The sequence below is a fragment of the Eleutherodactylus coqui genome, chromosome 5, assembly GCF_035609145.1.
Source record: "Eleutherodactylus coqui strain aEleCoq1 chromosome 5, aEleCoq1.hap1, whole genome shotgun sequence".
NCBI classification, from domain to species: Eukaryota; Metazoa; Chordata; class Amphibia; order Anura; family Eleutherodactylidae; genus Eleutherodactylus; species Eleutherodactylus coqui.
Window position 1 is genome coordinate 33,934,375 of NC_089841.1, and position 27,892 is coordinate 33,962,266.

Below are 27,892 nucleotides of genomic sequence, written 5' to 3' on the forward strand. Positions count from 1 at the left end.
TATAAGCACACTGCTGCTGTCTCTGCAGTTTTGTGTCCCCTCCATGTCAGGTCAGTGGGGTAGGGGAGGATTAACCCCTTTAGATCCGCTGGTAGAGGGGAGATTTAACCCTATTTAGGAATGCTGTGGGATTGAAATATTAACCCCCTCAGGACTGCTGTGGGCAGGGGCCTATTAAGCCCTTTAAGACTGCTGGGGGATGGGAGGATTACCCCTTCCGAACAAGCAGAGTTCAGGCCTAAGACTCCTAGTAGCCCAGTAATCTGTCCTTTAGTCTCTGTGAGTCGGGGGCTTAGAGAGAGGGACAATCCTATTACACAGGGACAGACCCCACTGCAGGAGACACCAACCCCCCCGGCAGGAGGGTCCTGGACCCGGTGGTCTCCTATGGCTCCATCTATGATCAGCCATCCTCCTTCCATCATTATCTCTGCCATCCGTTAGTTCAGATCTCTTCTGGGGGTGCAGGAATCTAGGACAGCGCCCCCCGGGGGCTCAGCCTGCCTGGGGGTCTCTGTGGAAGAGTCACAGCGGCGGCCGATATCACACTTGTCAGCGGGCGGTTTACACGGCGATGATTAATAACCGCATCACATGACTTCTGGGGAATCGTCCTCCTCGCGGCGAGAAAGGAGCGCAAGAGTTTCCAGTGACTTCACTGGAAACATCACATCGCACCTGCAGCCCATCGCACCCGCAGCACATCACCCCCGCAGCACATCGCACCCGCAGCACATCGCACCCGCAGCACATCGCACCTGCAGCACATCACCCCCGCATTTTAAGGTCCCATTGAGAATCGGAGTCGGCACTCGATGAACCGTAAAGAGATGCTCTACCTTCATTGAGAACTAGACGGAAGCCTGCAGGAGCGCTGGAGAGCAGCAGGAGGGACCCGGAGGCGGCTGCTTGGGGAATATAAGACCCCCCTGGAACTAAGACCCTGTGCCTGTTTTGGGGCAAAGATTATTATAAGACAGGGTCTTATTTTCAGAGAGCACGATACCCTGCGCTGTTCTGTTATGGAACTGCCCCCCTACACAAGGGGCACCAGTGGCATTCTAGTAACCACTTAAGACTCAAGGGTATTAGTGTATCTTGATGCCACCAGAAGCTAGGGGTTTGACAGGAGGAACGCCCGTCACACCCCTAGCTCCTGATAGAGTCAAGACCATAACGTCCTGTAAGCTGTGAGCCGTAAGCTATGGAAGTGAGCTCAGCCTACCTGGGGGGTCTCAGGCGAGCGCTTTTGATTAGCCCCTTGATAACCCGGCCCTTTGGTTTGTTTTTTCCCTCCTTATTATTTATCCATTGACATAGATGTCTAGCGGTTGTATTTTTTGGGACGAGTTGTATTTTTCGATGATCCTACTTAATCTGCCATATAATGTACTTACATTTTTTTTTTAATTATAAGTTGAATGAAATGGAAAAAAAACGACATTCCGCCACCTTTCAGTGCGTCTTGTTTCTACGGCACACAAACTGCAACAAAAATGACGTGATCTGTTATTCCACGGGTCAGTACGATTACTGCGATACCAAACTGACGTGGTTTTTGTTTTGCTGTACTACTTGTAATATTTTTTTCAATTTATTTTCTGCCTCCATCTTCTGACAGCCATAAGTTTTTTATTTTTCCGTAAGCGTAGTTGTCCGGGGGCTCATTTTTCGCGGGACGCCCTGTAGTTTCTGTTGGTATCATTTTGCAGTACATGTGACTTTTTGATCACCTTTTTACTAAATTTTTTTTCTGGAGACATGGTGACCAAAAAAGCACAATTCTGGCAATTGTTATTTTTTCTGACGACGTTCACCGTGTGGGGTAAATAATGCGTGAACTTGATAGATTGGAATTTACAGACGTAGCGATTCCGAATGTTTTTGTTTTCTTTTTTTTATTATATACTAGCTTACCCGTCGCGCGTTGCTGCGAAGACAGACAGACAGACAGACATTCGTTTTTATATATCTAGAGAACAACCAATCACAGCGCAGCTTTCAAGTTACCTCAGTGGTATAATATATAACAACCAATCACAGCGCAGCTTTCATGTTGCCTCAGCAGTATAATATATAACAACCAATCACAGCGCAGCTTTCATGTTGCCTCAGCAGTATAATATATAACAACCAATCACAGCGCAGCTTTCATGTTACCTCAGCAGTAGAAGAAATAGCAACCAATCACAGCACAGCTTTCATTTTACCTCAGCATTCTCAATATCCAGCAATTGTCTGGTGATACGTTCGGCGGATGCATCATTTTGTAGTTGAACACTCATCCCGTTGCTCGTAATGCCTTCTGCTTTTGTGCTTGAGATGGAAATCAAACGATCTTTGTTTGGGGGGCATAACTGTCGACGATGCTCGCACGCGCGCCACCTATCGTAGGACAGATGTACTATGCCAGTAATCTTCCCAGGAGTGTACTCAACAACTTCCCATTAAGTTTTCCTATTTATGGCATAATCAATGCTCGTGCCAAATTTCAAGTTTCTATGTGAGAAAATTAGATTCCGTACGCAAAATTTGGATGCTAATTCTTTTGCGCATAGAATTGAATAATCGAGTTGGGACCCATTAGCTTTTCCTATTTATGACATATTCAATGCTTGTGCCAAATTTCACGTTTCTATTACATTGGGAAGCGAGAGAATTCGATTCCGTACGTAAAATTTGGACGCTAATTCTTTGGCGCTTAGAATTGAATAATCGAGTTGCGACCCATTAACTTTTCCTATTTATGACATAATCAATGCTCGTGGCAAATTTCAAGTTTCTGTGACATTGGGAAGTGAGAGAATTTGTAGCAGTGATGGAAATCAAACGATATACTTGGGGGGGGGGCGCAACTGTCGATAACGCTCGCACGCGCGCCATTTATCGTAGGATAGTTGTACTATGCCTATAATCTTCCCAGGAGTGTACTCAACAACTTCCCAAAGTCTCATGGCGATCGGATGAATGGTGTAGTAGCTCATAAAGGACAGACAGACAGACACGCAGACAGACAGACACGCATACATTCAATTTTATATATATAGATTAGTAAAACTATTTTAAGCTGATGTTTACTTGTTCTACTTTGATCGCTCCCGCAGTATGATGTAATGTCGTAGCATTACATTATACGGCGATCTGACAGGCAGTCTGCAAAGGCCCCCAGCTGCCATGACTACCGCACTTCAATCCGCGATCTCTAGGCCGTACGGGACCCCCGAACATCGGTCAAAGCATTAAAATGCTGCTGTCAGAATTGACTGCAGCATTTAACGCATTAAGGACCAGGCACGGTAAATATACGGCGCCTGGTCTTGGGCTTAAAACCCCGCCGATAGTAAAATTACGACAATGCTTTAGGGTGCATTCACATGAACGTATATCGGCTCGGTTTTCACGCCGAGCCGATATACGTCCTCCTCATCTGCAGCGGGGGGAACCTGGAAGAGCCTGGAGCAGGAACTGAGGCTCCTGCCTCCTCTCCGCCCCTCGGCACTATTTTCAATGAGAGGAGGTGGGACGGGGGCGGGGCTCTAATTAGCCCCGCCCCGCCTCTCGCCATTGCAAATAGTGCAGAGAGGTGGAGAGGGGGCGGGAGCTCAGTTCCTGCTCCTGGGCTCTTCCAGCCTCCCCCCCCCCCCCCTTGCACACGAGAACAACGTATATCGGCTCGGCGTAAAAACCGAGCCGATATACGTTCGTGTGACTTCACCCTTAAGCCTCCTTCCTCTGCAATCAATAAGAGGCAGGGCGGGTTATCAGCTGTTAGTGACAGCTGATAACCTGAGGAGAAGGCAGGAGGGGTATTTAACCCTTATTGCCTTTTCCTTCCCCGAGTACACAGTGTTCAATGAGCGCTGTGTACTAGAAAATGAAAGTCTTCCACTGCGGGAGTCTGGGGGTCATGTGACCGCTGGGGTTCCCTGCTACAGCAGAGCTGGAGGGTCCTACTAGACCCTGGACAGCTCTGCCAGTGACTAATGTCACTACAGGGGTTGCTATCCCCTGTAACTGGGTCTCCTATGGATGCGGCTCCTATGGATGCCCCAGCTAGAGTGGGAAAGTGTCAAATAAAAAAAAATGACGTCATGGTGGACACAGATAGTAAAAAACATGATTACATACACAAGTAAATAAGAATTACAGAATAAAACAATATATACATAAGAAAGATATTCATAACACAAAACAGTTGCCGTATGCACCCTGTAAACCAAAACCATGCATACTATATGTCAAAACGTCCGAAACAAACAGAGGAACCCGATCCCAAACTTTATTTTAGCATAAATATACTAAATTTAAAAAAATAACACTAAATGTTAAAAAAATCATTTTTTTACCCCCAATAAAACTGAAAAACGGGGAAAAAGTCAGTGAAAAAGATATTTAAAAAAATAGCCCTATATCTCTTTTGGTAGCTAAAGGAAACAAAATATGGCAGTAAAACTGCCTCATGGGTAAAATCCCTAAAAAGTGTCTGGTCCTTTATGTAGAAAACAGCCTGGTCCTTAAAGGGGTTGTCCCGCAAAAGCAAGTTAAATTAAACACTTCTGTATTGCCATATAAATGCACTTTGTAATATACATTGTGCATTAAATATTGGCCATACAGAAGTTATACACTTACCTACAGGGGTTCCCCCCCTGTGTTGGCGTCCCCGTCTCCCTGGCGCCGTCCGAATCCTTCTCCTTGATTAGACGCGCTTGCGCAGTCTGCCCTCTTCTGTCCCGTTGAATGGGGCCACTCCAGCGTGCGCGCGCCGCATAGGTCATCTGCATTAGACCCTTTCAGTGACCCCCTCCTCACAGTATTAGTGCCCCTCAGTGACCCCCTCCTCACAGTATTACTGCCCTTCAGTGACCCCTGCTCCTCACAGTATTAGTGCCTCTCAGTGACCCCCTCCTCACAGTATTAGTCTCCCTCAGTGACATTAGACCCTTTCAGTGACCCCCTCCTCACAGTATTTGTACCACTCAGTGACCCCTCACAATATTGGTACCTCTCAGTGACCCCCTCACAGTATTAGTGCCCCTCAGTGACCCCCCTCCTCACAGTATTAGTTCCCCTCAGTGACCCCCCCACAGTATTAGTGCCCCTCAGTGACCCCCTCACAGTATTAGTGCCCCTCAGTGACCCCCTCACAGTATTAGTGCCCCTCAGTGACCCCCTCCTCACAGTATTACTGCCCTTCAGTGACCCCTCCTCCTCACAGTATAAGTGTCCCTCAGTGACCCCCTCACAGTATTAGTGCCTCTCAGTGACCCCCTCCTCACAGTATTAGTCTCCCTCAGGGACATTAGACCCTTTCAGTGACCCCTCCTCACAGTATTGGTACCTCTCAGTGACGCCCTCACAGTATTGATACCTCTCAGTGACGCCCTCACAGTATTGATACCTCTCAGTGACGCCCTCACAGTATTGATACCTCTCAGTGACGCCCTCACAGTATTGGTACCTTTCAGTGACCCCTCACAGTATTGGTACTTCTCAATGACCCCCTCACAGTATTAGTGCCCCTCAGTGACCCCCTCACAGTATTAGTGCCCCTCAGTGACCCCCTCACAGTATTAGTGCCCCTCAGTGACCCCCTCACAGTATTAGTGCCCCTCAGTGACCGCCTCACAGTATTAGTGCCCCTCAGTGACCGCCTCACAGTATTAGTGCCCCTCAGTGACCCCTTCACAGTATTAGTGCCCCCCCAGTGACCCCCTCACAGTATTAGTGCCCCCCCAGTGACCCCCTCACAGTATTAGTGCCCCTCAGTGACCCCCTCACAGTCTTAGTGTCCCTCAGTGACCCCCTCACAGTCTTAGTGTCCCTCAGTGACCCCCTCACAGTCTTAGTGTCCCTCAGTGACCCTCACACAGTATTAGTGCCCCTCAGTGACCCCCTCCTCACAGTATTACTGCCCTTCAGTGACCCCTCCTCCTCACAGTATAAGTGCCCCTCAGTGACCCCCTCACAGTATTAGTGCCTCTCAGTGACCCCCTCCTCACAGTATTAGTCTCCCTCAGTGACATTAGACCCTTTCAGTGACCCCCTCCTCACAGTATTGGTACCTCTCAGTGACGCTCCCTCACAGTATTGGTACCTCTCAGTGACCCCTTACAGTATTGGTACTTCTCAGTGACCCCCTCACAGTATTAGTGCCCCTCAGTGACCCCCTCACAGTATTAGTGCCCCTCAGTGACCCCCTCACAGTATTAGTGCCCCTCAGTGACCCCCTCACAGTATTAGTGCCCCTCAGTGACCCCCTCACAGTATTAGTGCCCCTTAAGTGACCCCCTCCCAGTATTAGTGTCCCTCAGTGACCCTCTCACAGTATTAGTGCCCCTCAGTGACCCCCTCCTCACAGTATTACTGCCCTTCAGTGACCCCTCCTCCTCACAGTATAAGTGCCCCTCAGTGACCCCCTCACAGTATTAGTGCCTCTCAGTGACCCCCTCCTCACAGTATTAGTCTCCCTCAGGGACATTAGACCCTTTCAGTGACCCCTCCTCACAGTATTGGTACCTCTCAGTGACGCCCTCACAGTATTGATACCTCTCAGTGACGCCCTCACAGTATTGATACCTCTCAGTGACGCCCTCACAGTATTGATACCTCTCAGTGACGCCCTCACAGTATTGATACCTCTCAGTGACGCCCTCACAGTATTGGTACCTTTCAGTGACCCCTCACAGTATTGGTACTTCTCAATGACCCCCTCACAGTATTAGTGCCCCTCAGTGACCCCCTCACAGTATTAGTGCCCCTCAGTGACCCCCTCACAGTATTAGTGCCCCTCAGTGACCCCCTCACAGTATTAGTGCCCCTCAGTGACCCCCTCACAGTATTAGTGCCCCTCAGTGACCGCCTCACAGTATTAGTGCCCTTCAGTGACCGCCTCACAGTATTAGTGCCCTTCAGTGACCGCCTCACAGTATTAGTGCCCCTCAGTGACCCCTTCACAGTATTAGTGCCCCCCCAGTGACCCGTTCACAGTATTAGTGCCCCCCCAGTGACCCCCTCACAGTATTAGTGCCCCTCAGTGACCCCCTCACAGTATTAGTGCTCCTCAGTGACCCCTTCCCAGTATTAGTGTCCCTCAGTGACCCTCTCACAGTATTAGTGCCCCTTAAGTGACCCCTTCCCAGTATTAGTGTCCCTCAGTGACCCTCTCACAGTATTAGTGCCCCTCAGTGACCCCCTCCTCACAGTATTACTGCCCTTCAGTGACCCCTCCTCCTCACAGTATAAGTGCCCCTCAGTGACCCCCTCACAGTATTAGTGCCTCTCAGTGACCCCCTCCTCACAGTATTAGTCTCCCTCAGTGACATTAGACCCTTTCAGTGACCCCCTCCTCACAGTATTGGTACTTCTCAGTGACCCCCTCACAGTATTAGTGCCCCTCAGTGACCCCCTTACAGTATTAGTGCCTCTCAGTGACCCCCGCACAGTATCACTGCCCCACAGTGACCCCCTCACAATATTAGTGTTCCTCAGTCACCCCCTCACAGCATTAGTGCCCCTCAGTGACTCCCTCACAGCATTAGTGCCCCTCAGTGACTCCCTCACAGCATTAGTGCCCCTCAGTGACTCCCTCACAGCATTAGTGTCCCTCAGTGACTCCCTCACAGCATTAGTGCCCCTCAGTGACTCCCTCACAGCATTAGTGCCCCTCAGTGACTCCCTCATAGTATTAGTGCCCCTCAGTGACCCCCTCACAGTATTAGTGCCCCTCAGTGACCCCCTCACAGTATTAGTGCCCCTCAGTGACCCCCTCACAGTATTAGTGCCCCTTAGTGACCCCCTCACAGTATTAGTGTCCCTCAGTGACCCTCTCACAGTATTAGTGCCCCTCAGTGACCCTCTCACAGTATTAGTGCCCCTCAGTGACCCTCTCACAGTATTAGTGCCCCTCAGTGACCCCCTCACAGTATTAGTGCCCCTCAGTGACCCCCTCACAGTATTAGTGCCCCTCAGTGACCCCCTCACAGTATTAGTGCCCCTCAGTGACCCCCTCACAGTATTAGTGCCTCTCAGTGACCCCCTCACAGTATTAGTGCCCCTCAGTAACTCCTTCACAGTATTAGTGCCACTCAGTGAACCCGTCACAGTATTGGTACCACTCAGTGACCCCTCATTAAATTGGTACCTCTCAGTGACCCCCTCACAGTATTAGTGCCCCTCAGTGACCCCCCCACAGTATTAGTGCCCCTCAGTTACACCCCTCCTCACAGTAGAAGTGCTCCTCAGTGACCCCCTCACAGTATTAGTGCCTCTCACTGACCCCCTCCTCACAGTATTAGTCTCCCTCAGTGACATTAGTGCCCTCAGTGACCCCCTCCTCACAGTATCGGTGCCCCTCAGTGACACCCATCCTCACAGTATAAGTGCCCCTCAGTGACACCCATCCTCACAGTATTACTGCCCTTCAGTGACCCCTCCTCCTCACAGTATTACTGCCCTTCAGTGACCCCTCCTCCTCACAGTATAAGTGCCCCTCAGTGACCCCTCACAGTATTAGTGCCTCTCAGTGACCCCCTCCACAATATTATTCTCCCTCAGTGACATTAGACCCTTTCAGTGACCCCCTCCTCACAGTATTAGTGCCCCTCAATGACCCCCTCCTCACAGTATTACTGCCCTTCAGTTACCCCTGCTCCTCACAGTATAAGTGCCCCTCAGTGACCCCCTCACAGTATTAGTGCCTCTCAGTGACCCCCTCCTCACAGTATTAATTCCCCGTCAGTGACCCCCTTCTCACAGTATTAGTGCCCCTCAGTGACCCCCTCCTCACAGTATTAGTGCCCCTCAGTGACCCCCTCCTCACAGTATTAGTGCCCCTCAGTGACCCCCTCCTCACAGTATTAGTGCCCCTCAGTGACCCCCTCCTCACAGTATTAGTGCCCCTCAGTGACCCCCTCCTCACAGTATTAGTGCCCCTCAGTGACCCCCGCCTCACAGTATTAGTGCCCCTCACACGATTCATATTTCCTATATAATAGACACCAGCTGTGCACAGTGATGGTGATTGCAGTACTTTTAGGACATTTTCAAACAGCTTAGTAAATCGCATGAGATTTCCCGCATCACATCGGCGTGGGGAAAAAAAATCATGGTATGTCCTATCTTTGGGCGCGCCCTCACATCGCATTGCCCATGGGGTTAGCAGCAACATCACACAATGCACTAGGTGCACGCGAGTGCAATGTGAGGTCTGCCTTTGAAAACAATGTGAGACACACTGCGATCCTCCACCGCAGCGGAGGATCGCTACTACCAGGAAGTGATGCGAGGTAGTTTGGATACAAGAAGGCCTCACATCCATGGCAAAATCCTACGTTGGCGAACACGATAATTAGCTTTAATCCAGTGATTACAGTTTGTGTCATCTCTGATGTAAATATTTTAGACTTCTCTCCCCTATCTGGGTTGTTAAAGCCTCTTTCTGGCCATTTTGCTGGTGCAAATAAACCTGCACACTTGCCTGCTTTGCTCCCAAAATCCGTTCTGGACTGCTCTTCTTCCTTTCGGGTGGTGCGGGTACATGCTGTCACATGACTGTTGTGGCCAATTCCTGGTCTCATCTGAGATCCGAGAGTGTCCAGCACCGGTCGTGTGTATCAGCATGTAGACATACCAAGAAGTAGGAGGGAGCAGTCTGGGGTGGCTGGGGGAATGAAACAGATGAGTATGTAGATTTCAGTGTTGGGGGAGGGGGATCTACCAACAGATAGAAAAGGGCTTAACAGCTGCTCACCTATTCTGGCAAACTGGTGAGAACCAGTGTTCGGGGCCTTCCTCAGTCCGCCAGAGAACAGGTAGTTGGAGACTCGCCTGAAAAGCTGAGATCATGGGTACATAAACCAGTGCTCTAATTGTTCTAATGATAATCCGGATCTGGTTGTAAAGGTGAAACAAAGAGGTGATTACACGGGGGATGGGCTGTCTCTATAGTAAGATCTACTCAATTGTTTCCCTTTATTTTCTCAGGTAAAAGTTATTTTCACATCAGATTTTCTGTGGATTTTACATTTTCTCATCTTTTGACTCAGGTACCTAAAATACAGGAACCTCTGTTATTTTCTGTATAAAATAATTGTCCCGATTGGCCCATCCAGGATGGAGAAGGACAAGAACAAAAGGGCAGAGAGTATATTAAATCTCACCCTAGAAATACTCTTCCAGCTTACTGGAGAGGTGAGAAATTCTGATGATGTCACATTATGTCATTCTTATCTATGGTAATAACCGATGATGTCACTGGGGAGGGGAGAGATTCTCATGATGTCACAATACATCATTATTATATAAAGTAATAACAGATATCACTGGAGAAGGGAGAGATTCTGGTGATGTCACATTACATCATTATATAGAAAGGGAGCAGCCCTTGTGTATGCATGGCTAAATAAGTATAATTTTAAAAAAATTGGCAAAGGCAAAAAAAATTGCCCAAAGAGAATGATATAAAATGATATTGTTACGGCACTCTGCCCCCCGAGCGCCAAGTGGGATGCCCTGATCTTCCTGCACCCCACTGTCCCTGCCTACTTGCCTCGGCCCTGGCTAACCCCAGGCGGACAACTGGACGGCGGTCCCTGCTCTGGCTAGGGACCTGGCGGCTGACAAGCAGGAAACTACCTAATGGGGGGAACAGAGTGCCGACAGAGGAGGCAGATGAATCAGACCAACAAAACTGACAAGGCTGGAGATGGAACTCACAGGCAAACTGGCAGGGTGCAGGATAGCAACTAGTGCTGACTGGGCCAGACTAGATTAGAGGCAAACAGAACCAACAAAAACAGACAGAGTGATAGGGGACCAGAGGGAGCTGACCGACAACTAGGGACTGACTGAGGGGACCCACAGACAGACTGGCTAGGTGCATGCAGAACCAATAACTGGCCATGAGCTCACTTCACTGCCAGTCTTTTAACCACAAGGTTCCGCCCAGGGGCGGAGAGTGGGAGGAGGCAACTCCACCCACTGCTGTATAAGAAGCACAGAGGAGTGCGGGCGGCACCCTACGGGCGGGCACGCCCACGCCGCCGCCCACTGGCCAACCCAAGCTGCTGGGATGACCTCGACACAGGGCTCCAGGCTGCTGGAGCCGATGCCGGAGCGACGCGCGCCGACCTCAGGACCCCATGCCGCACTGTATGGTAACATTACCCCCCCTCTGACGGGGGACCTCCGGGCCCCCGGAAACTCGACCAGGCTTATACAGGCAAAGACTGTGAAAACGCTGTACCAACCCGAGAATGTGACCCTCCTGAGCGGACACCATGGACTGATCCTCAGGTCCATGACTTCGGTAGTCTGTGGCTGCCCCATTTCCTTCAGGGCCAACCGTTGACATATCGTCATGTTTCAGGTCGTCTTCCGAGTCAATGTCCAACCATTCGCCACTGTCTTTTGACCCATCCTCGCTACCAATGACGCTGCCTTCAAAATCTGAGGCATCTCTAACTTTAAAATCACTGTCATCTGAGCTATCATACTCCAAAAAACTCTTCCGGGCCCCCAAATATTGTACGGTTCCTGGACCCCGGCAAGAATCCAGGACCTCCTGGGCCTTGTGTTCAACTTCATCACAGACCAGGGTGGGCGGCGGGGGACCGGAGGTGGGCATCACCGAAGAGACAACAGGTTTCGACAAAGACTTATGGCACCCCGTGCGACCCCCTCCTTTTGCGATTTCCAGAGGACCGGTACCCCTTCTGTTCGACTGAGCAGGGGGGAGGGGGAGCACGATGGCTATGGCAGGACGGCCCCCACTGGGTTAGCTCCTCAGTGGCCCAATCGAATTGGGGGTTGTGCAACGCCAGCCACGGCATCCCTAGTACCATGTCTACCGACATTTTCTCCATCACCAGGAATGATAGACCTTCCGAATGGCGACCCCCCCCCACCATGAGTTGTAACACTGGGGTCCTCCATCGAACCAAGCCCGAAGCAAGAGGAGTAGCATCAATGCTAGCAAAACGAATTGGCGTCTTCAGCGCCACAAATTCAGCCCTCAGGGGCTCAACGAGACGCATGCTTATCAGGTTAGCAGCTGCTCCGGAATCAATAAACGCCTGCCCTAGGCGGGAGAAGTTCCGGAATCTAACCTGGCAGGGTATCAGAAGTCTAGGACGTACCTGAGGTCCTAGGCGACCCTCCCTGCAGTCGCCTAGGACTGGAAGTCTTTCTGCCGATTCAGACTGTGGACGCTGAGGCCTCCAGGGGCAAGTTATCACCCGATGTCCAGCTTTCCCGCAGTAGAGACAGAGATTATGTAATAACCGAATCCGGCGTCGCTCCTTGGGGTCCAGCGGGTCCAGTTCCATAGGTTCGGGAACAGAGACTGGTACGGATGGGGAGGGAACAGGACAAATGACCTCCCTGACTCTATGGGTCGGTCTATCTTGCTTCCCAGCCCTGAGCCTCCTATCTGCCTTCACCGCTAACTCCATAGCCTCCTTTAAGGACCCGGGAACGGGATGGGAGATCAACAGTTCTTTGACCGCGTCTGAGAGACCTTGCATAAAAACGTCTTTCAGGGCACTATCGTTCCATGCAGTATCACCCGCATAGCGTCTGAAATTGGAGCAATAATCCTCCACACAAAGCGACCCCTGATGCAGCGCCAGCAACCGCGCAACCGCCAACCCCACTCGGTCCGGTTCATCGAAGATACCCCCGAGTTCCCGAAAAAAGGAGTCCACCGACTGCAGGGAGGGGGAACCCTCGGGAATGGAAAAGGCCCAAGTCTGGGCAGAGCCCCGCAGCAGGGACATTATAAGCCTGACCCTCTGGACCTCCGAGCCGGAAGAACGGGGACGCATCCGAAAAAACAGGCGACACGCCTGTTGGAAAACGAAAAACTTGTTCCTCTCCCCAGAGAACACCTCGGGAAGAGGGCACTTGGGTTCGGGACAGGTAGAGGCGTTCTGCTCCTGCGACAACGCCCACTGCTCCTGGGCCACCATGCGGGCTGACAAATCCCGGATCACCGGCACCAGATCTTGCAGCTGGTTTGCAAGGGCGCTGATCGCCGCCATGAAAAGAAAAACAATATTTTAAGGGCCAGTTATTATGTTACGGCACTCTGCCCCCCGAGCGCCAAGTGGGATGCCCTGATCTTCCCGCACCCCACTGTCCCTGCCTACTTGCCTCGGCCCTGGCTAACCCCAGGCGGACAACTGGACGGCGGTCCCTGCTCTGGCTAGGGACCTGGCGGCTGACAAGCAGGAAACTACCTAATGGGGGGAACAGAGTGCCGACAGAGGAGGCAGATGAATCAGACCAACAAAACTGACAAGGCTGGAGATGGAACTCACAGGCAAACTGGCAGGGTGCAGGATAGCAACTAGTGCTGACTGGGCCAGACTAGATTAGAGGCAAACAGAACCAACAAAAACAGACAGACTGATAGGGGACCAGAGGGAGCTGACCGACAACTAGGGACTGACTGAGGGGACCCACAGACAGACTGGCTAGGTGCATGCAGAACCAATAACTGGCCATGAGCTCAGTTCACTGCCAGTCTTTTAACCACAAGGTTCCGCCCAGGGGCGGAGAGTGGGAGGAGGCAACTCCACCCACTGCTGTATAAGAAGCACAGAGGAGTGCGGGCGGCACCCTACGGGCGGGCACGCCGCCGCCCACTGGCCAACCCAAGCTGCTGGGATGACCTCGACACAGGGCTCCAGGCTGCTGGAGCCGACGCCGGAGCGACGCGCGCCGACCTCGGGACCCCATGCCGCACTGTATGGTAACAGATATGCTTTATTGACATATGTGCTAAAATCGGACAAAGACACCTAAAGGCTTTATTCACATACACTACCGTTCAAAAGTTTGGGGTCACCCAAACAATTTTGTGTTTTCCATGAAAAGTCACACTTATTCACCACCATGCGTTGTGAAATGAATAGAAAATAGAGTCAAGACATTGACAAGGTTAGAAATAATGATTTGTATTTGAAATAACATTGTTTTTACATCAAACTTTGCTTTCGTCAAAGAATCCTCCTTTTGCAGCAATTACAGCATTGCACACCTTTGACATTCTAGCTGTTAATTTGTTGAGGTAAGCTTGTGAAATTGCACCCCACGCTTCTAGAAGCATCTCCCACAAGTTGGATTGGTTGGATGGGCACTTCTGGCGTACCATACAGTCAAGCTGCTCCCACAACAGCTCAATGGGGTTCAGATCTGGTGACTGCGCTGGCCACTCCGTTACCGATAGAATACCAGCTGCCTGCTTCTGCTGTAAATAGTTCTTGCACAATTTGGAGGTGTGTTTAGGGTCATTGTCCTGTTGTAGGATGAAATTGGTTCCAATCAAGCGCTGTCCACTGGGTATGGCATGGCGTTGCAAAATGGAGTGATAGCCTTCCTTATTCAGAATCCCTTTTACCCTGTACAAATCTCCCACCTTACCAGCACCAAAGCAACCCCAGACCATCACATTACCTCCACCATGCTTAACAGATGGCGTCAGGCATTCTTCCAGCATCTTTTCATTTGTTCTGCGTCTCACAAACGTTCTTCTTTGTGATCCAAACACCTCAAACTTGGATTCATCCGTCCACAACACTTTTTTCCAGTCTTCCTCTGTCCTATGTCTGTGTTCTTTTGCCCATCTTAATCTTTTTCTTTTATTGGCCAGTCTCAGATATGGCTTTTTCTTTGCCACTCTGCCCTGAAGCCCAAAATCCCGCAGCCGCCTCTTCACTGTAGATGTTGACACTGGTGTTTTGCAGGTACTATTTAATGAAGATGCCAGTTGGGTACCTGTGAGGCGTCTGTTTCTCAAACTAGAGACTCTAATGTGCTTATCTTCTTGCTTAGTTGTGCAACGCGGCCTCCCACTTCTTTTTCTACTCTGGTTAGAGCCTGTTTGTGCTGTCCTCTGAAGGGAGTAGTACACACCGTTGTAGGATATCTTCAATTTCTTAGCAATTTCTCGCATGGAATAGCCTTCATTTCTAAGAACAAGAATAGACTGTCGAGTTTCAGATGAAAGTTCTCTTTTTCTGGCCATTTTGAGCGTTTAATTGACCCCACAAATGTGATGCTCCAGAAACTCAATCTGCTCACAGGAAGGTCAGTTTTGTAGCTTCTGTAACGAGCTAGACTGTTTTCAGATGTGTGAACATGATTGCACAAGGGTTTTCTAATCATCAATTAGCCTTCTGAGCCAATGAGCAAACACATTGTACCATTAGAACACTGGAGTGATAGTTGCTGGAAATGGGCCTCTATTCACCTTTGTAGATGTTGCACAAAAAAACAGGCATTTGCAGCTAGAATAGTCATTTACCACATTAGCAATGTATAGAGTGCATTTGTTTAAAGTTAGGACTAGTTTAAAGTTATCTTCATTGAAAAGTACAGTGCTTTTCCTTCAAAAATAAGGACATTTCAATGTGACCCCAAACTTTTGAACGGTAGTGTAAGTGTATGCGTTTTCACGCTGGTCGCACGCAGAAGAATATCCCAGTCATAAAGAATAGCCGCAGTTGAGTCCCAAGATTAATTAGCATTTTTGTGTCCATTCCCACAAGCATATTGCGTGAAAAACCTGCTGCAGCATGGAAATCCAATCTGACTTCTGTTAGCTTAAATAGCTAAAATTGAGCCAGATGTCTTCTTTTCCCGGCATCGGACGTTGAGAAACTCCCTCCCCTTCCCTTTTTTTCAGCTCCCATAGAAGTCTATAGGAGCCTCCAGCATTTTTCGTCAAAAGATAGGTCAAAACTAGAGATGAGAGACCACACTTGTTTAAGGCTGATGCTTGAGAGAACATCGGTCTTTTCGAGTAACTGCTTACTTGTCTGAGCACCATGCGGGGAGGGGTGACCGGGGGGGGAGAGAGAGAGAAAGATCTCTGACTCTCCCCCCGCATGTTGCTCGGACGAGTAGGCAGTTACTCGAAAAGACCGATGTTCTCTTGAGTATCAGCCTTAAACAAGCGTGCTCGCTCATCTCTAGTCAAAGCCCATCTTTTGACACAGTGTGGAAAATCGGCAAGTGAAAACGGTTGTCAATTTGATGTTCTGATGCCGATTTTTTTTTTTTTTCCATGTGACCGAAAATCACTCGTATGAACAAATGCATTTGAATCCACTGCTTCACGTGGTAGCGAGTTTCGCCCGACCTTTTTATCGCTGCTAAATAGCTGCGTAAATACACTTATGTGATTAAGGCCTCAAATTGAAGAATAGGTGGCTAAACTAAATCCTTACTGAGTCCATAAATGAACTAAATATATATTGCTAGGCAGGCTCCGAGGGCAGTTGGCTTTGGTCGCTAATGTATTCACAGAACATGCAATGTTTGGGGAAATTATGTAACTCTTGGCAACCAATATTGGGATGCACAGGGTGTCAGTTATTACAGGTGCTATACAAGCAGCAGTGTTCTAATCTTCCAGTAAACTGCTATGCTGATTATGCATCAATCACAGTTGTGACAGAGGCAAGAGATGTGAGAGAGGTCTCTGTCAGATCACAAAGGACTGTCTCAGCGCCTTGCTACCTGTAATCATTATTTGCATAGTTGATATATCCCTAAACCTAGTCTAAAAAGCATGTAACGTGTGCCCTGCCAATTAGTTTCACCACACAGGCTTTATCAAGGTAGCTCTGGTAGGCTATAGTGAAGGCAGCGCTCCACTGACAGCTTTTTTATAGACAGAGGGTGGGATCATTAGATTTGTAGCCAATGTGAGGCTATGCCTATGCAGGACCAATGAGCAGTGGCTCTATCATGAATGACAGCTCAGAGGGAGTACCAAAGCAAAAGGAAGGCGTCAGCAGCACATGCCAAAGTCCAAACAATGGGGGAGCCCAAGAAGTGCACTCTCAATTAGGGATCTGGACCTCTTCAAATCTACCGCACAAGGCAAACATCGATTAGAGGAGAGCAGCAAAAAGGAGGAATCCCTTTAGAAAGCTTCTTAGTATCCAAACAATATTTTTATTGCAAATCCACTGGTTAAAAAAAAATGAACATGCAACGTTTCGACCGGCGCTGCGGCCTGACAAAGTAGAAGATAGATTTTTCATCTACACAGTAAAAGCACTTTAGGTTTAAATGGAGATCTATCATATTCAGCATTTATCTGTATTCTATATACACTATATGGACAAAAGTATTTGGACAGCAGGAAATCAGCAAATATGCAAATACTGAGTTTGCTGATCGGCATGCTGGGAAGGGCATGGGTCAAATAAAAAGCTGCTCATTTTTTTTTTTAATAACTTGTTTTTATTGAAATTTTCATGGTATACAAACATGAGCATATTATAAACTAGCTGATATACCCGACTTCGCCCGAGTTAATTTGCTACTGGTGTTTATCTGGTGTTCACATGGAAAATCTTATGAAGTCGTGGTTACTTTAGAGATACTGAGGAAAAAAAATATGTTCACCATTTTGCATAGTTCTCTGCGTTACCCAGGAAACACCACGGGGAGGTAACCATGCAACATTTCCTTTATATAAAATGACATTGGGAAGTGAGAAAATTAAAATCCGTACGTAAAATTTGGCCGCTAGTTCTTTTGCGCATAGAATTGAATAATCGAGTCGGGACCCATTAGCTTTTCATATTTATGACACAATCAATGGTCGTGCCAAATTTCAAGTTTCTATGACATCAGGAAGTGAGAGAATTAGATTTTGTACGTAAATTGTGGACGCTATTTCTTTTGCGCTTAGAATTGAACGATCGAGGTGGGACCCTTTAACTTTTCCTATTTATGATAGAATCAATGCCCGTTCCAAATTTCATGTTTCTATTACACCAAAAAGTGAGAGAATTAGATTCCGTATGTAAAATTTGGATGCTAATTCTTTTGCGCTAGAATTGAATAATTGAGTTGGGCCCCATTAACTTTTCATATTTATGACATAATCAATGCTCGTGCCAAATTTCATGTTTATACGACATCGGGAAGTGAGAGAATTAGATTCCGTACGTAAAATTTGGACGCTAATTCTTTTGCACTTAGAATTGAATAATCGAGTTGGGACCCATTAACTTTTCTTATTTATGACACAATCAGTGCTCATGCCAAATTTCAAGTTTCTATTACACCAAGAAGTGAGAGAATTAGATTTTGTACGTAAAATGTGGACGCTAAATGTTTTGCACATAGAATTGAACAATCGAGTTGGGACCCATTAACTTTCCTATTTTGACACAATCAATGCTCGTGCCAAATTTCAAGTTTTTATGACATCGGGAAGTGAGACAATTTGATTCCGTATGTAAAATTTGGACGCTAGTTCTTTTGCGCTAGAATTCAATAATCGAGTTGGGACCCATTATCTTTTTGTATTTATGACATAATCAATGCTCGTGCCAAATTTCAAGTTCCTATCACACCAAGAAGTGAGAGAATTAGATTTCGTACGTAAAATGTGGACGCTAATTCTTTTGTGCTTAGAATTGAACAATCAAGTTGGGACCCATTAACTTTTCCTATTTATGACATAATCAATGCTCGTGCCAAATTTCAAGTTTTTATGACATCGGGAAGTGAGAGAATTAGATTAGGTACGTAAAATTTGGAAGCAAGTTGTTTTGCGCTAGAATTGAATAATCGATTTGGACATAATCTATGCTCGCGCCAAATTTCATGTTTCTACGACATCGGGAAGTTGGAGAATTTTTGGCCAGTCAGTCAGTGAGGGCTTTTGTCTTTATATATATATATATATAGATAGGACTCAAAAAAAGCTGCTCATTTTGTAATACCCATTCATTCATCCGATCGAGCCCTTGTTGGATGAACTGGAGCGACGGGTACAATACCGCCACCCACGCCCATCTTCACAACAATCTCCTCTCACAGCCTGGCACGAGGAATGGTGAGCTATTCCTGACCAGATTTACAGAGAACTTGTGGAAAGTATGCCTCTACATGCAGCTGCTGTAATGCAATCAGGAGGACCTACCTGTTACTAAATAACATAATAAAGCACTTTTTCTGAAAAATCTGCAGTGTCCAAATACCGTTGTCCATATAGTGTATTTCTATCCTTTGATGGAATTTGCCATTAGACAGCTTGATGCATATTTCAAGAGAGGAGATAGAATATCGATTGAAAGAATATAAATTAAGATATACGCTCTATAATCATACATGTAGCATCCATGTAATATATTATCCTCCATGAAATGAAAGAACAGCGACCCCGAGTCTTCATATTGGCTGCATGCCAACCACTGTATTTAATTACAATCACTACCCGCCTAGGATACTTGAATATTGCTTTTGGCAGAGTCTTTTTCTTAGTCTCCATTTCCAACTAGGTCACACGTGCTGCAGACCGGCGCTCACAGAAATGATGTAGCTGTATCTGCCTTTTTTCTTGCTAAGTGTCAATTTTTTTTCTTTTTGTGCAGTGGGTCTGTGCTCCGTCGGGCGCATGGGCAGAGGGGGCCACACACCCTGTTTTGCCTGCTCAAGCGCCGGCGACCGCACTATAGGACACACACTGTTACTACATCCTATTGGGTAGATTACTGCCTCTGAGCTGTCATTCATGATAGAACCACTGCTCATTGGTCCTGCATAGAGATAGCCTCACATTGGCTAGAAATTTAAAGATCTCACCCTTTCTGTATAAAAAAAGCAGTCAGTGCAGCGCTGCCTACCTGAGCTCCCTGTGTGGCAGGGCATGTGTTACATGTTTTTTAAATTAGCTTATGCAAATAATGATTATAGATAGCTGGGTGTTGAGGCCATCCTTTGTGATCTGACAGAGACCTCTCTGACATCTGCGGCCTCTGTCACAACTGTCATTGATGCATAATCAGCATTGAAGTTTACTGGAAGATGAGAATAGGGCTGCTTATATAGCACCTCTAATAACTGACACCCTGTGCATCCCATTATTGGTTGGCATGAGTTAAATCATTTTCCCAAACACTGCATGCTGTGTGAATATATTAGTAGCTAAAGTAGCTAATTGCCCTCATAGACTGCTTAGCAATATATGTTTAGTTCTTTTAGGGACTCAGTAAGGATTTAGTTTAGCCACCTATTCCTCAATTTTAAAGTGTTTTTGTCTGTTTTGAGTGCATATATGTCATTAAAGTATATCATTTTATATCATTCTCTTTTGAGAAGGTATAACCATTCAACAATTTTTTTTGCCTTTGGCAATTTTTGGGGGAAATTTTTCTTTCCATCATTATCTATGGTAATAACTGATGACACGACTGGAGAAAGGAGTGATTCAGGAAATGTCTGCAATGATGCTTATTAATGTCTCTCCATATAAAGGATTACACGGTAGTGAAGAACACCTCTAGTGATGGCTGTCGGGCCCCTGTGTGCGATGGATGGGGGAGAAGTCTGAGCCCAATCACGGGGCCCCCAACTTACCCCCTGATACATGAGAACATCAATGTACAGAACATTCTAGTACTCACCAGTAAGATGATTGAGCTGCTAACTGGAGAGGTGACGCTGCAGGGAATGCTGGGACATTATACAGTAACAGCACTGAAGGCTTCTGGGTGATGACTGTATATTGTGTTGTCAGGTTCCTATAAGGTGTCAGGATGTCGCTGTCTATTTCTCCATGGAGGAGTGGGAGTATTTAGAAGGACACAAGGATCTGTACAAGGACGCCATGATGGAGACCCACCAGCCGCTCCCATCACCAGGTAATAGACAGGACTAAATACACAGGGACTTTATTATCTGTATGTAAAGAATGACTTCAGTGTCTGTCTGTGTTTCCTCCAGTTCCATCCAGTAAGAGAAGCCCACCAGAGAGATGTCCCCGTCCTCTTCTTCCACAGGACCATCAGGTAGATGGAGATGTCCCTCTGATCTGTAGAAGGCTGTGAAGCTCTTGTCTTCAGTCTTATTAGATGTCTTCTTAATGATGATTTATAGTCTTTTCAGGTCCTTTAAAACCTTCCACACGACTTCTCCAACCGTCTGCTGACTTTTACAATATTTGTCTCACAGCTTTTGTATCCGGATGAAGATCTGACCGATATTAATACTACAGAGACTAATGTGAGGGGCGATCAGTGGTGTAAAGAGGAAATTCTTACAGGTAACTGCCCAGGTGAGTAGTAACCACTACAGAAGAGTCACAGATTCTCCTCGGTCAGCGGCTGCTGATAGTTATGTAGATTTATAAGCTCTGGGATCTGTCAGTTTCCGCTGGATGTCCCCCCATTCAGCCGGAGTACAAACTAAATGTGGATGACGTGTGATACCGTTATAGGTGATAACACACGATGAGCATCTATAATATGGGTGTAATTATGAGCACCGCATCATAATGATGCGATTATCTTATGTATTGCATCCGTTATTTAGAAAAATAAAAGTTTTGAAATAGAAAATCTGAGTGTAAAATCCATCTGTAGTCCGGATATATAATATATCTATGTGAACGAGGCCGATTCCTTCATCGTTTGCTGTCAGTACTATTGAGAGGAGAGTATCCTCCCAATTTTAGAACTAAGGAACCATTAGCTCCTATTACACTCCTAGAATCCAGATTGTGGAGACATAGACCCGGATAACAGAAGATTCCTTGGAGGATGGAAGGTTGGTGCTATGAGTGTCAGGAATGCTTCTCTCCAGGGACTGGAAGGAAGAAACCTGGATGCTGGATCATCATTATCGTATAACAAATCTCACTGCAAGCAGGAAAGATTAATATCCTCCTAGGAAACGTCCACATGAGGGCTTGTTTTCTGATGGACACATTATATTTGGTTGGTACCATTTAATATACAAGCAGCATTAAAAGTCTGTGTGGGGGAATCCCCTCCAGAAAAACCTAGTTTTAAAAGGTGAAGATCAAGTGGTTCTACAGATCTGTTCCAATGGGCCGGGCTGTGCCTGTAAATTGCAAGCCAGAAACCCTCCTTTAAGAAGAGTCAAGCGGCAATGATGCTCTAACACTGCCCTGAAGAAGTTATTGAGCAATGCTGTTTCTCTGACTAGTGAAGAGGGGACAGGTCCAACCCCCTTTCATCACATGGGTTATGATGCGATCAATTACCTATTTGCCCATACGATACTGCTGCTGCAGCACAACTGGAGATGAATGATAGGATGGCACTGGTCCCCCTTGTGACTGCGAGCAGAGATGTGGCTATAGTACCAAACTTGCATTTAGAGCAGGAGGGGCCACATGATGGCACCATTAGCTGGAATCTAGTGTATGTTATGTGGTGTACAATGGGGGTGAGGGCAATTTTGGTCCTGCTGTAGTTGCTGCTGTAGAAAAGTGGAGGCCCTTAATAGGCATGAAAAGCGAGGTCATGGTGACTGAAGTGATCCTGAGAACAGCCCAATGAGTGGGCTAGAGGAGTTTCCCCTCACTTCAATAAAGTTTTTATGCAAGAGCAAAATTCCCCATGTGTGCGAGGAGAGGGAGTTTCCCTTCTTCATAGGTTAGCTTCAGATGCAATGGCTGAAGTTGATTTCAACCAGACCAAAGAGAAACACACCCATCCGCCATATCCAGGTGAACCTTATTGGATGGATTTCTAATTCCAATAGATATCTCTCTTTGGGCTCACAAAGTCTCCAAATGAATCTTCAATCTATATATATTAAGGCGAAAGCCCTCACTGACTGACTGACTCGCCAAAACTTATCCAACTTCCCGCTGTCATACAAATCTGAAATTTAGAATGGCCATTCTTTAGGTCCTAAATAGGAAAAGTAAAGGGGTCACAACTTGATTATTCAATTCTAAGTGCAAAAGTAAGTTACCCCCTATGTTGTTTACCTAATCTAATTATCACAAGTATCATACAAGTATTATAAGTATCATACAAACTTGAAATTTGGCATGACCATTCTTAAGGTCCTAAAAAGGTTGAAGGGTCTCAACTTGATTATTCATTTCTAAGCACAAAAGTAAGTGACCCCCTATGTAATGTAACTATTAACACACATTTGTACTGCACAAACGTGAAATTTGATGCGACCATTCTTTAGATCCTAAATAGGAAATGTAAAGGGGTCGCAACTTGATTTTTCAATTCCAAGCGTGAAAGTTAGTGAACCCCTAAGTAATATTACTAATAACACACATCTGTACCGCACAAATGGTAAATTTGGCATGACCATACTTTAGGTTGGAAATAGGAAAAGTAAAGGGGTCGCTGTGGTATAAGAGTTGATGCAGTATCTATCCAGCTGCCCATCAGTTGCCATTCAGGACACTAAAAAAGTTGCACTGACATTCCCCCCTTGTCTCCCCCCCTTCCTTACAGCTGCCAGGCCTTTGATGACCATGTGGCTTTAAAGAAGTGTTTTGTTTGGGTGGAAATAAAGTTAAGGCAGTGACAGGGAGATGTTAATTACCCCCCTGCCAGTGAGGTGTGACACCTTGGATGGAAACCAGAGACATCCATGCTCTAAAATGTATACTAAGGGAAAATCTCTTAATAAGGGTTAACAGTCATGTGAAGGTCCTAGCCCAATACGAATTATATTTTTGGAATCAGACGGGCCAACCGATTAAAACTCATCTACACACATTGAAGAACAGGCCCCAGAACACTCCCAAATGGCATATCAGAATACCTGGTTATAATTTATGTGTCATGCTTGGTATCACTGTATAGATAAAATCATGACCAAAAATTTGCCAGACATATATTCCCAATCGGAGTATCTCCTGCAGAGATATTGCCAAAATGGGAAATTATGTTTTTTCCAGGTAACTACGACTCCACCCTCCACCCCTCCCTGAATGACCTCAAAGAGGGTGGGGGATATGTGATCTGAGGAACCTTTAAGAACCAGGGGCTCACAGAGACCCAGCTGTCAGGCTTCAGGGATACGCTACAACGTAAGGCTTTCCCTTTTGCTTCAGTGACTCCACACAAATCAGAATTTTGGCAAATATCCCAAATCTGGTACCTTCCTTTATTTTACATTACTGTCTGTTGTGTATGTCTGTAGACCTTACCTCAATGTAATACCTTTTTCTGTATATTTGTGTATACTTATAAATATTTAGCACTGTCTTTTTTTGAATAAATCTGCAATTTATTAGGCAAGCCTTGTCCATTTTAAAACAAACCATAACTTCGAAAATTGTATTTATAATCCATAGTCTGGGTTCCAGCTTACCAGTGACATGCAAGCTGGTGGCGGCAGCGAATGTGTGTGGGTATTGCAAAGAGCTAAAGGCGCAGACTGGTTAAGGGGGTGATTTGAGCTTTCGTTCTGCATGTGTGCAGGAGCCTGAGAAAGCTGGGTTCAAATCCACCTATATTCTAATGACTCAGTTCTTGCAATCCCACTAGAGTGATTGATCGAATCTCTGTTGAGATCATTGGTGGCAACAAGTGCGTTCAGATTTTTTGATTTGTCACAAATTGGTGACAGAGGCGGGATCGGTCAAAGTCCCCCTCTCTCTCCCTGAGAGTCGCACCTTGATTATTCAAAGCGTGAAAGTAAGTGACCCCCTATGTAATTTAACTAATAGCACTCTAATATTACTGCACAAACATGAATTTTGGCATGACCATTCTTTGGGTCGTAAATAGGAAAAGTAAAGGGGTTGCAACTTCAATATACAATTCTAAGCGTGAAAAACAGCAAAAATCTGTGATACATGAGATAGTTCGTTTCACAGAAACCATAAAGCCTAGGGAATTCATTTATATACTGATGAGAATCTTCCTTATCGTTATATGTGTATACTGAGCAGAATCTAATGCTCCTCTATGTGTATATACTGAGGAGAATCTAACCACTATGTGTATATACTGAGTAGAATTTACCTCACCTCTTTGTGTGTATACTGAGGAGAATCTACCTCACCTCTTTGTGTGTATGCTGAGGAGAATCTACCTCCCCTCCCTGTGTATAAACTGAGGAGAATCTACCTCACTGCTCTCTGTATAAACTGAGGAGAATCTACCTCACCTCACTGTGTATAAACTGAGGAGAATCTAACATCCCTCTATGTGCATGTACTGTAGAGAATCTGCCCCACCTTTATGTGTATATACTGAGGAGAATATAACTGACCTCTGTGTGTGTATATACTAAGGAGAATATAACTGACCTCTGTGTGTATATACTGAGCAGAATATAACTGACCTCTGTGTGCATATACTGAAAGGCTGTAAAGGACATATAAGGAAGCAGCCATGGACTGCAGAGATGGGGCATACCTTTAAAGCTAAGAAAGGGCTGCAACCTCCAGTCTAGGCGTAAATTTGAATAAAAAGGGGCATTACCTTTAGGAGTAAAAAGTGACGAGAGTGGCAGGGGTGGCACATTTTGCAGAGGGACATACAGTCTGAGAGGAATCTAACGCTCCTGTGCATATACATATTTTATTCCTTGGTTTCTCTAAAATAGCCACTACTTCATAAAATTTTCCGTGTGAACAACAGGTAAACATCTGCACCAAATCAATTCAGGCATATAGCCCGGTATCCTTGTTTCTTCCTTCCCTCTACCTTGGCTTGTGATAAATTGAATGTAGCTCTCAGGGAGTGTGTGAGATGGACACCACCTAATAGCACTCACAGGAACCTTTTATAGTTCTCCACTGAGCATTTACTAGAAGCATAGTGACAGGTACATTGATATATGAAGCTATGAAGATGGAGACTTCACAACAGAAAGGGAAAACTGCAAGATGACAGCTTGGTGGCCGAACATCATGATCTACTAGTCCTCACTTTGAGGTCTACTGTTAGATTGTGATCAGTTTACTTATTACTGTCTAGTTGCATTTTGTTATGTGACTTGTAATTTATAAAGAAATGTTCTAAAATATCATTATAATTCTTAGTTATGTTCAATCATAGTAAAATCAGCTTTATTCTTGTCAGATGATGGTACCGGGAACTCAGAGGGACATTGGACACCTGCAGATTGTGAAGCAGTTGATAATAGACAAGATACATATGAAGAACCTGTCATTATCCCAGATCTCCCCTTAGCCCTCCACAGAAAAGATCCATCATCTGATCCTTTTATACCAGTCCCATCTTCTGATCCATCACGGATGGATAAGGAGAAGAAAAGTTACAGAGGAGATCATCAACGAGCTCTCAGAGAAAATAAGTCATATCCATGTTCAGAAAGTGGGAAATGTTTTACTTTGAAAACAGATCATGTTAAACATCAGAGAAGTCACACAGAAGAAAAGCCATTCTCATGTTCAGAATGTGGGAAATGTTTTACTTGGAAATCAGATTTTGTTGTACATCAGAGAAGTCACACAGGAGAGAAGCCATTCTCATGTTCAGAATGTGGGAAATGTTTTTCAACTAAAACAAATCTTGTTCAACATCAAAGAAGTCACACAGGAGAGAAGCCATTTTCATGTCCAGATTGTAGAAAATGTTATTCAAATAAATTAGATCTCAATATACATCACAGAATTCACACAGGGGAGACTCCAATCTCATGTTCAGAATGTGGGAAATCTTTTACTAGAAAAGCTAGTCTTGTAAGACACCAGATAACTCACACAGGAGAGAAGCCATACTTATGTTCAGAATGTGGGAAATGTTGGTCTAGAAAAGCACATCTTGTTGAACATCAAAGAAGTCACACAGGGGAGAAGCCATTTTCATGTTCAGAATGTGGGAAATGTTTTTCTAGCAAGGCAAGTCTTGTTGAACATCAGAGAAGTCACACTGGGGAGCAGCCATTTTCATGTTCAGAATGTGGAAAATGTTTTTTATATAAATCAAATCTTGCTATACATCAGAGAATTCACACAGGAGAGAAGCCATTTTCATGTTCAGAATGTGGGAAATGTTTTACTCAGAAATCACAAGTTCTTAAGCATCTAAAAACTCACACAAGAAAGTAACTATTTTCTTTTTTGAAACTTGTTTAATTAGCAAATGGTAAAGGAAAAAAATACAAAAAGGTGATTTCATGTACAGCCTTTTTCTTTAAAAATGTCCTTTTGTCTGGGTCTTTTTTCAACAAAAATGTGTCACCGTGACAGGCGAATATCCCAATTATTAATCTTATAGAACTAAGTCACCGATGGGAACCACTGGTTATTAAAATATAACTTTTATTGAATTTATCTAATAAAAATGCGCGATCAAAAACTATAAAATGATGTGCCTCTTATTTCTTAGAATAGCACTGATATGTTCTTTATGCCTAAAGTACTTTATTATTGTGTCCTCATAACAATACTGACACTGGAAATGGTCCACAAATCCTAGAATCCATACAGGATATATCTAGTATAAGGTTGAAATCTCGCACGGCAATCATCTGACTGTTGCCATAATTGTGTGTATATATATATATATATATATCACCACGTAATTTTGTTTGATCAATAGCCAGTGGTTTGTAAATTGGTGTAACTCGAACACACTGAGATCAAACACAAAATCTATTTGTACCAGGTCATGTTTGAAATTTTTGGACGCTAAAAACAAGACAATATATATCCTTGTGCCGCACTGGTGTTTAGATTTTATCGGCGCTATATTCACCATCTCGATATATATGTCCTATATTCATTCATTAGTCCATAGGGGACAACAAATATAAGGCTATTGGAAGTCCACACTTAGTTTGTTGTGTGGGAATCTGCACCCCTATATCACTCTACATAGATGTTCAACATCTCGTTGCTAAAGGGGCTGTATATGAATTATTGTGAGCTTTGATATTGGCGTTCACAAAAACTTCATGAGGCCCCTTTATTTAACTCCAATACATCGCTATGGTCATTAGATGTCAATTAAAAAATGACCCATGCGATGTTATAGAGAATACCCCACCAATATTATTGGGTGGAGGCAATCAGCTCTTGTTCATATGTTCTTGTGTAACATCTCAAGGATAAGGGTGCAATAATAGCCCGCTGGACTTAAATTATACACAAAGCTAAAAG

General features: G+C 45.6%; 2 protein-coding genes across 2 annotated transcripts in view; one reads left to right on the forward strand and one right to left on the reverse strand.

Annotated features, from left to right (window-relative positions):
- LOC136629175 (zinc finger protein OZF-like) lies at nucleotides 1-27,073 on the forward strand. The gene is made up of 7 exons (XM_066605337.1): nucleotides 1-50; nucleotides 10,047-10,191; nucleotides 20,287-20,466; nucleotides 20,549-20,672; nucleotides 20,755-20,819; nucleotides 20,983-21,085; nucleotides 25,848-27,073. Exons 2-7 carry the CDS (start codon nucleotides 10,114-10,116, stop codon nucleotides 26,837-26,839), a joined length of 1,542 nt encoding a protein of 513 aa, XP_066461434.1. The 5' UTR covers nucleotides 1-50; nucleotides 10,047-10,113; the 3' UTR covers nucleotides 26,840-27,073.
- Nucleotides 1-27,892, reverse strand: part of LOC136628734 (zinc finger protein 850-like) — a 216,778-nt gene that overhangs the window by 97,682 nt on the left and 91,204 nt on the right. The gene's annotated exons all lie outside the window — the stretch shown is intronic.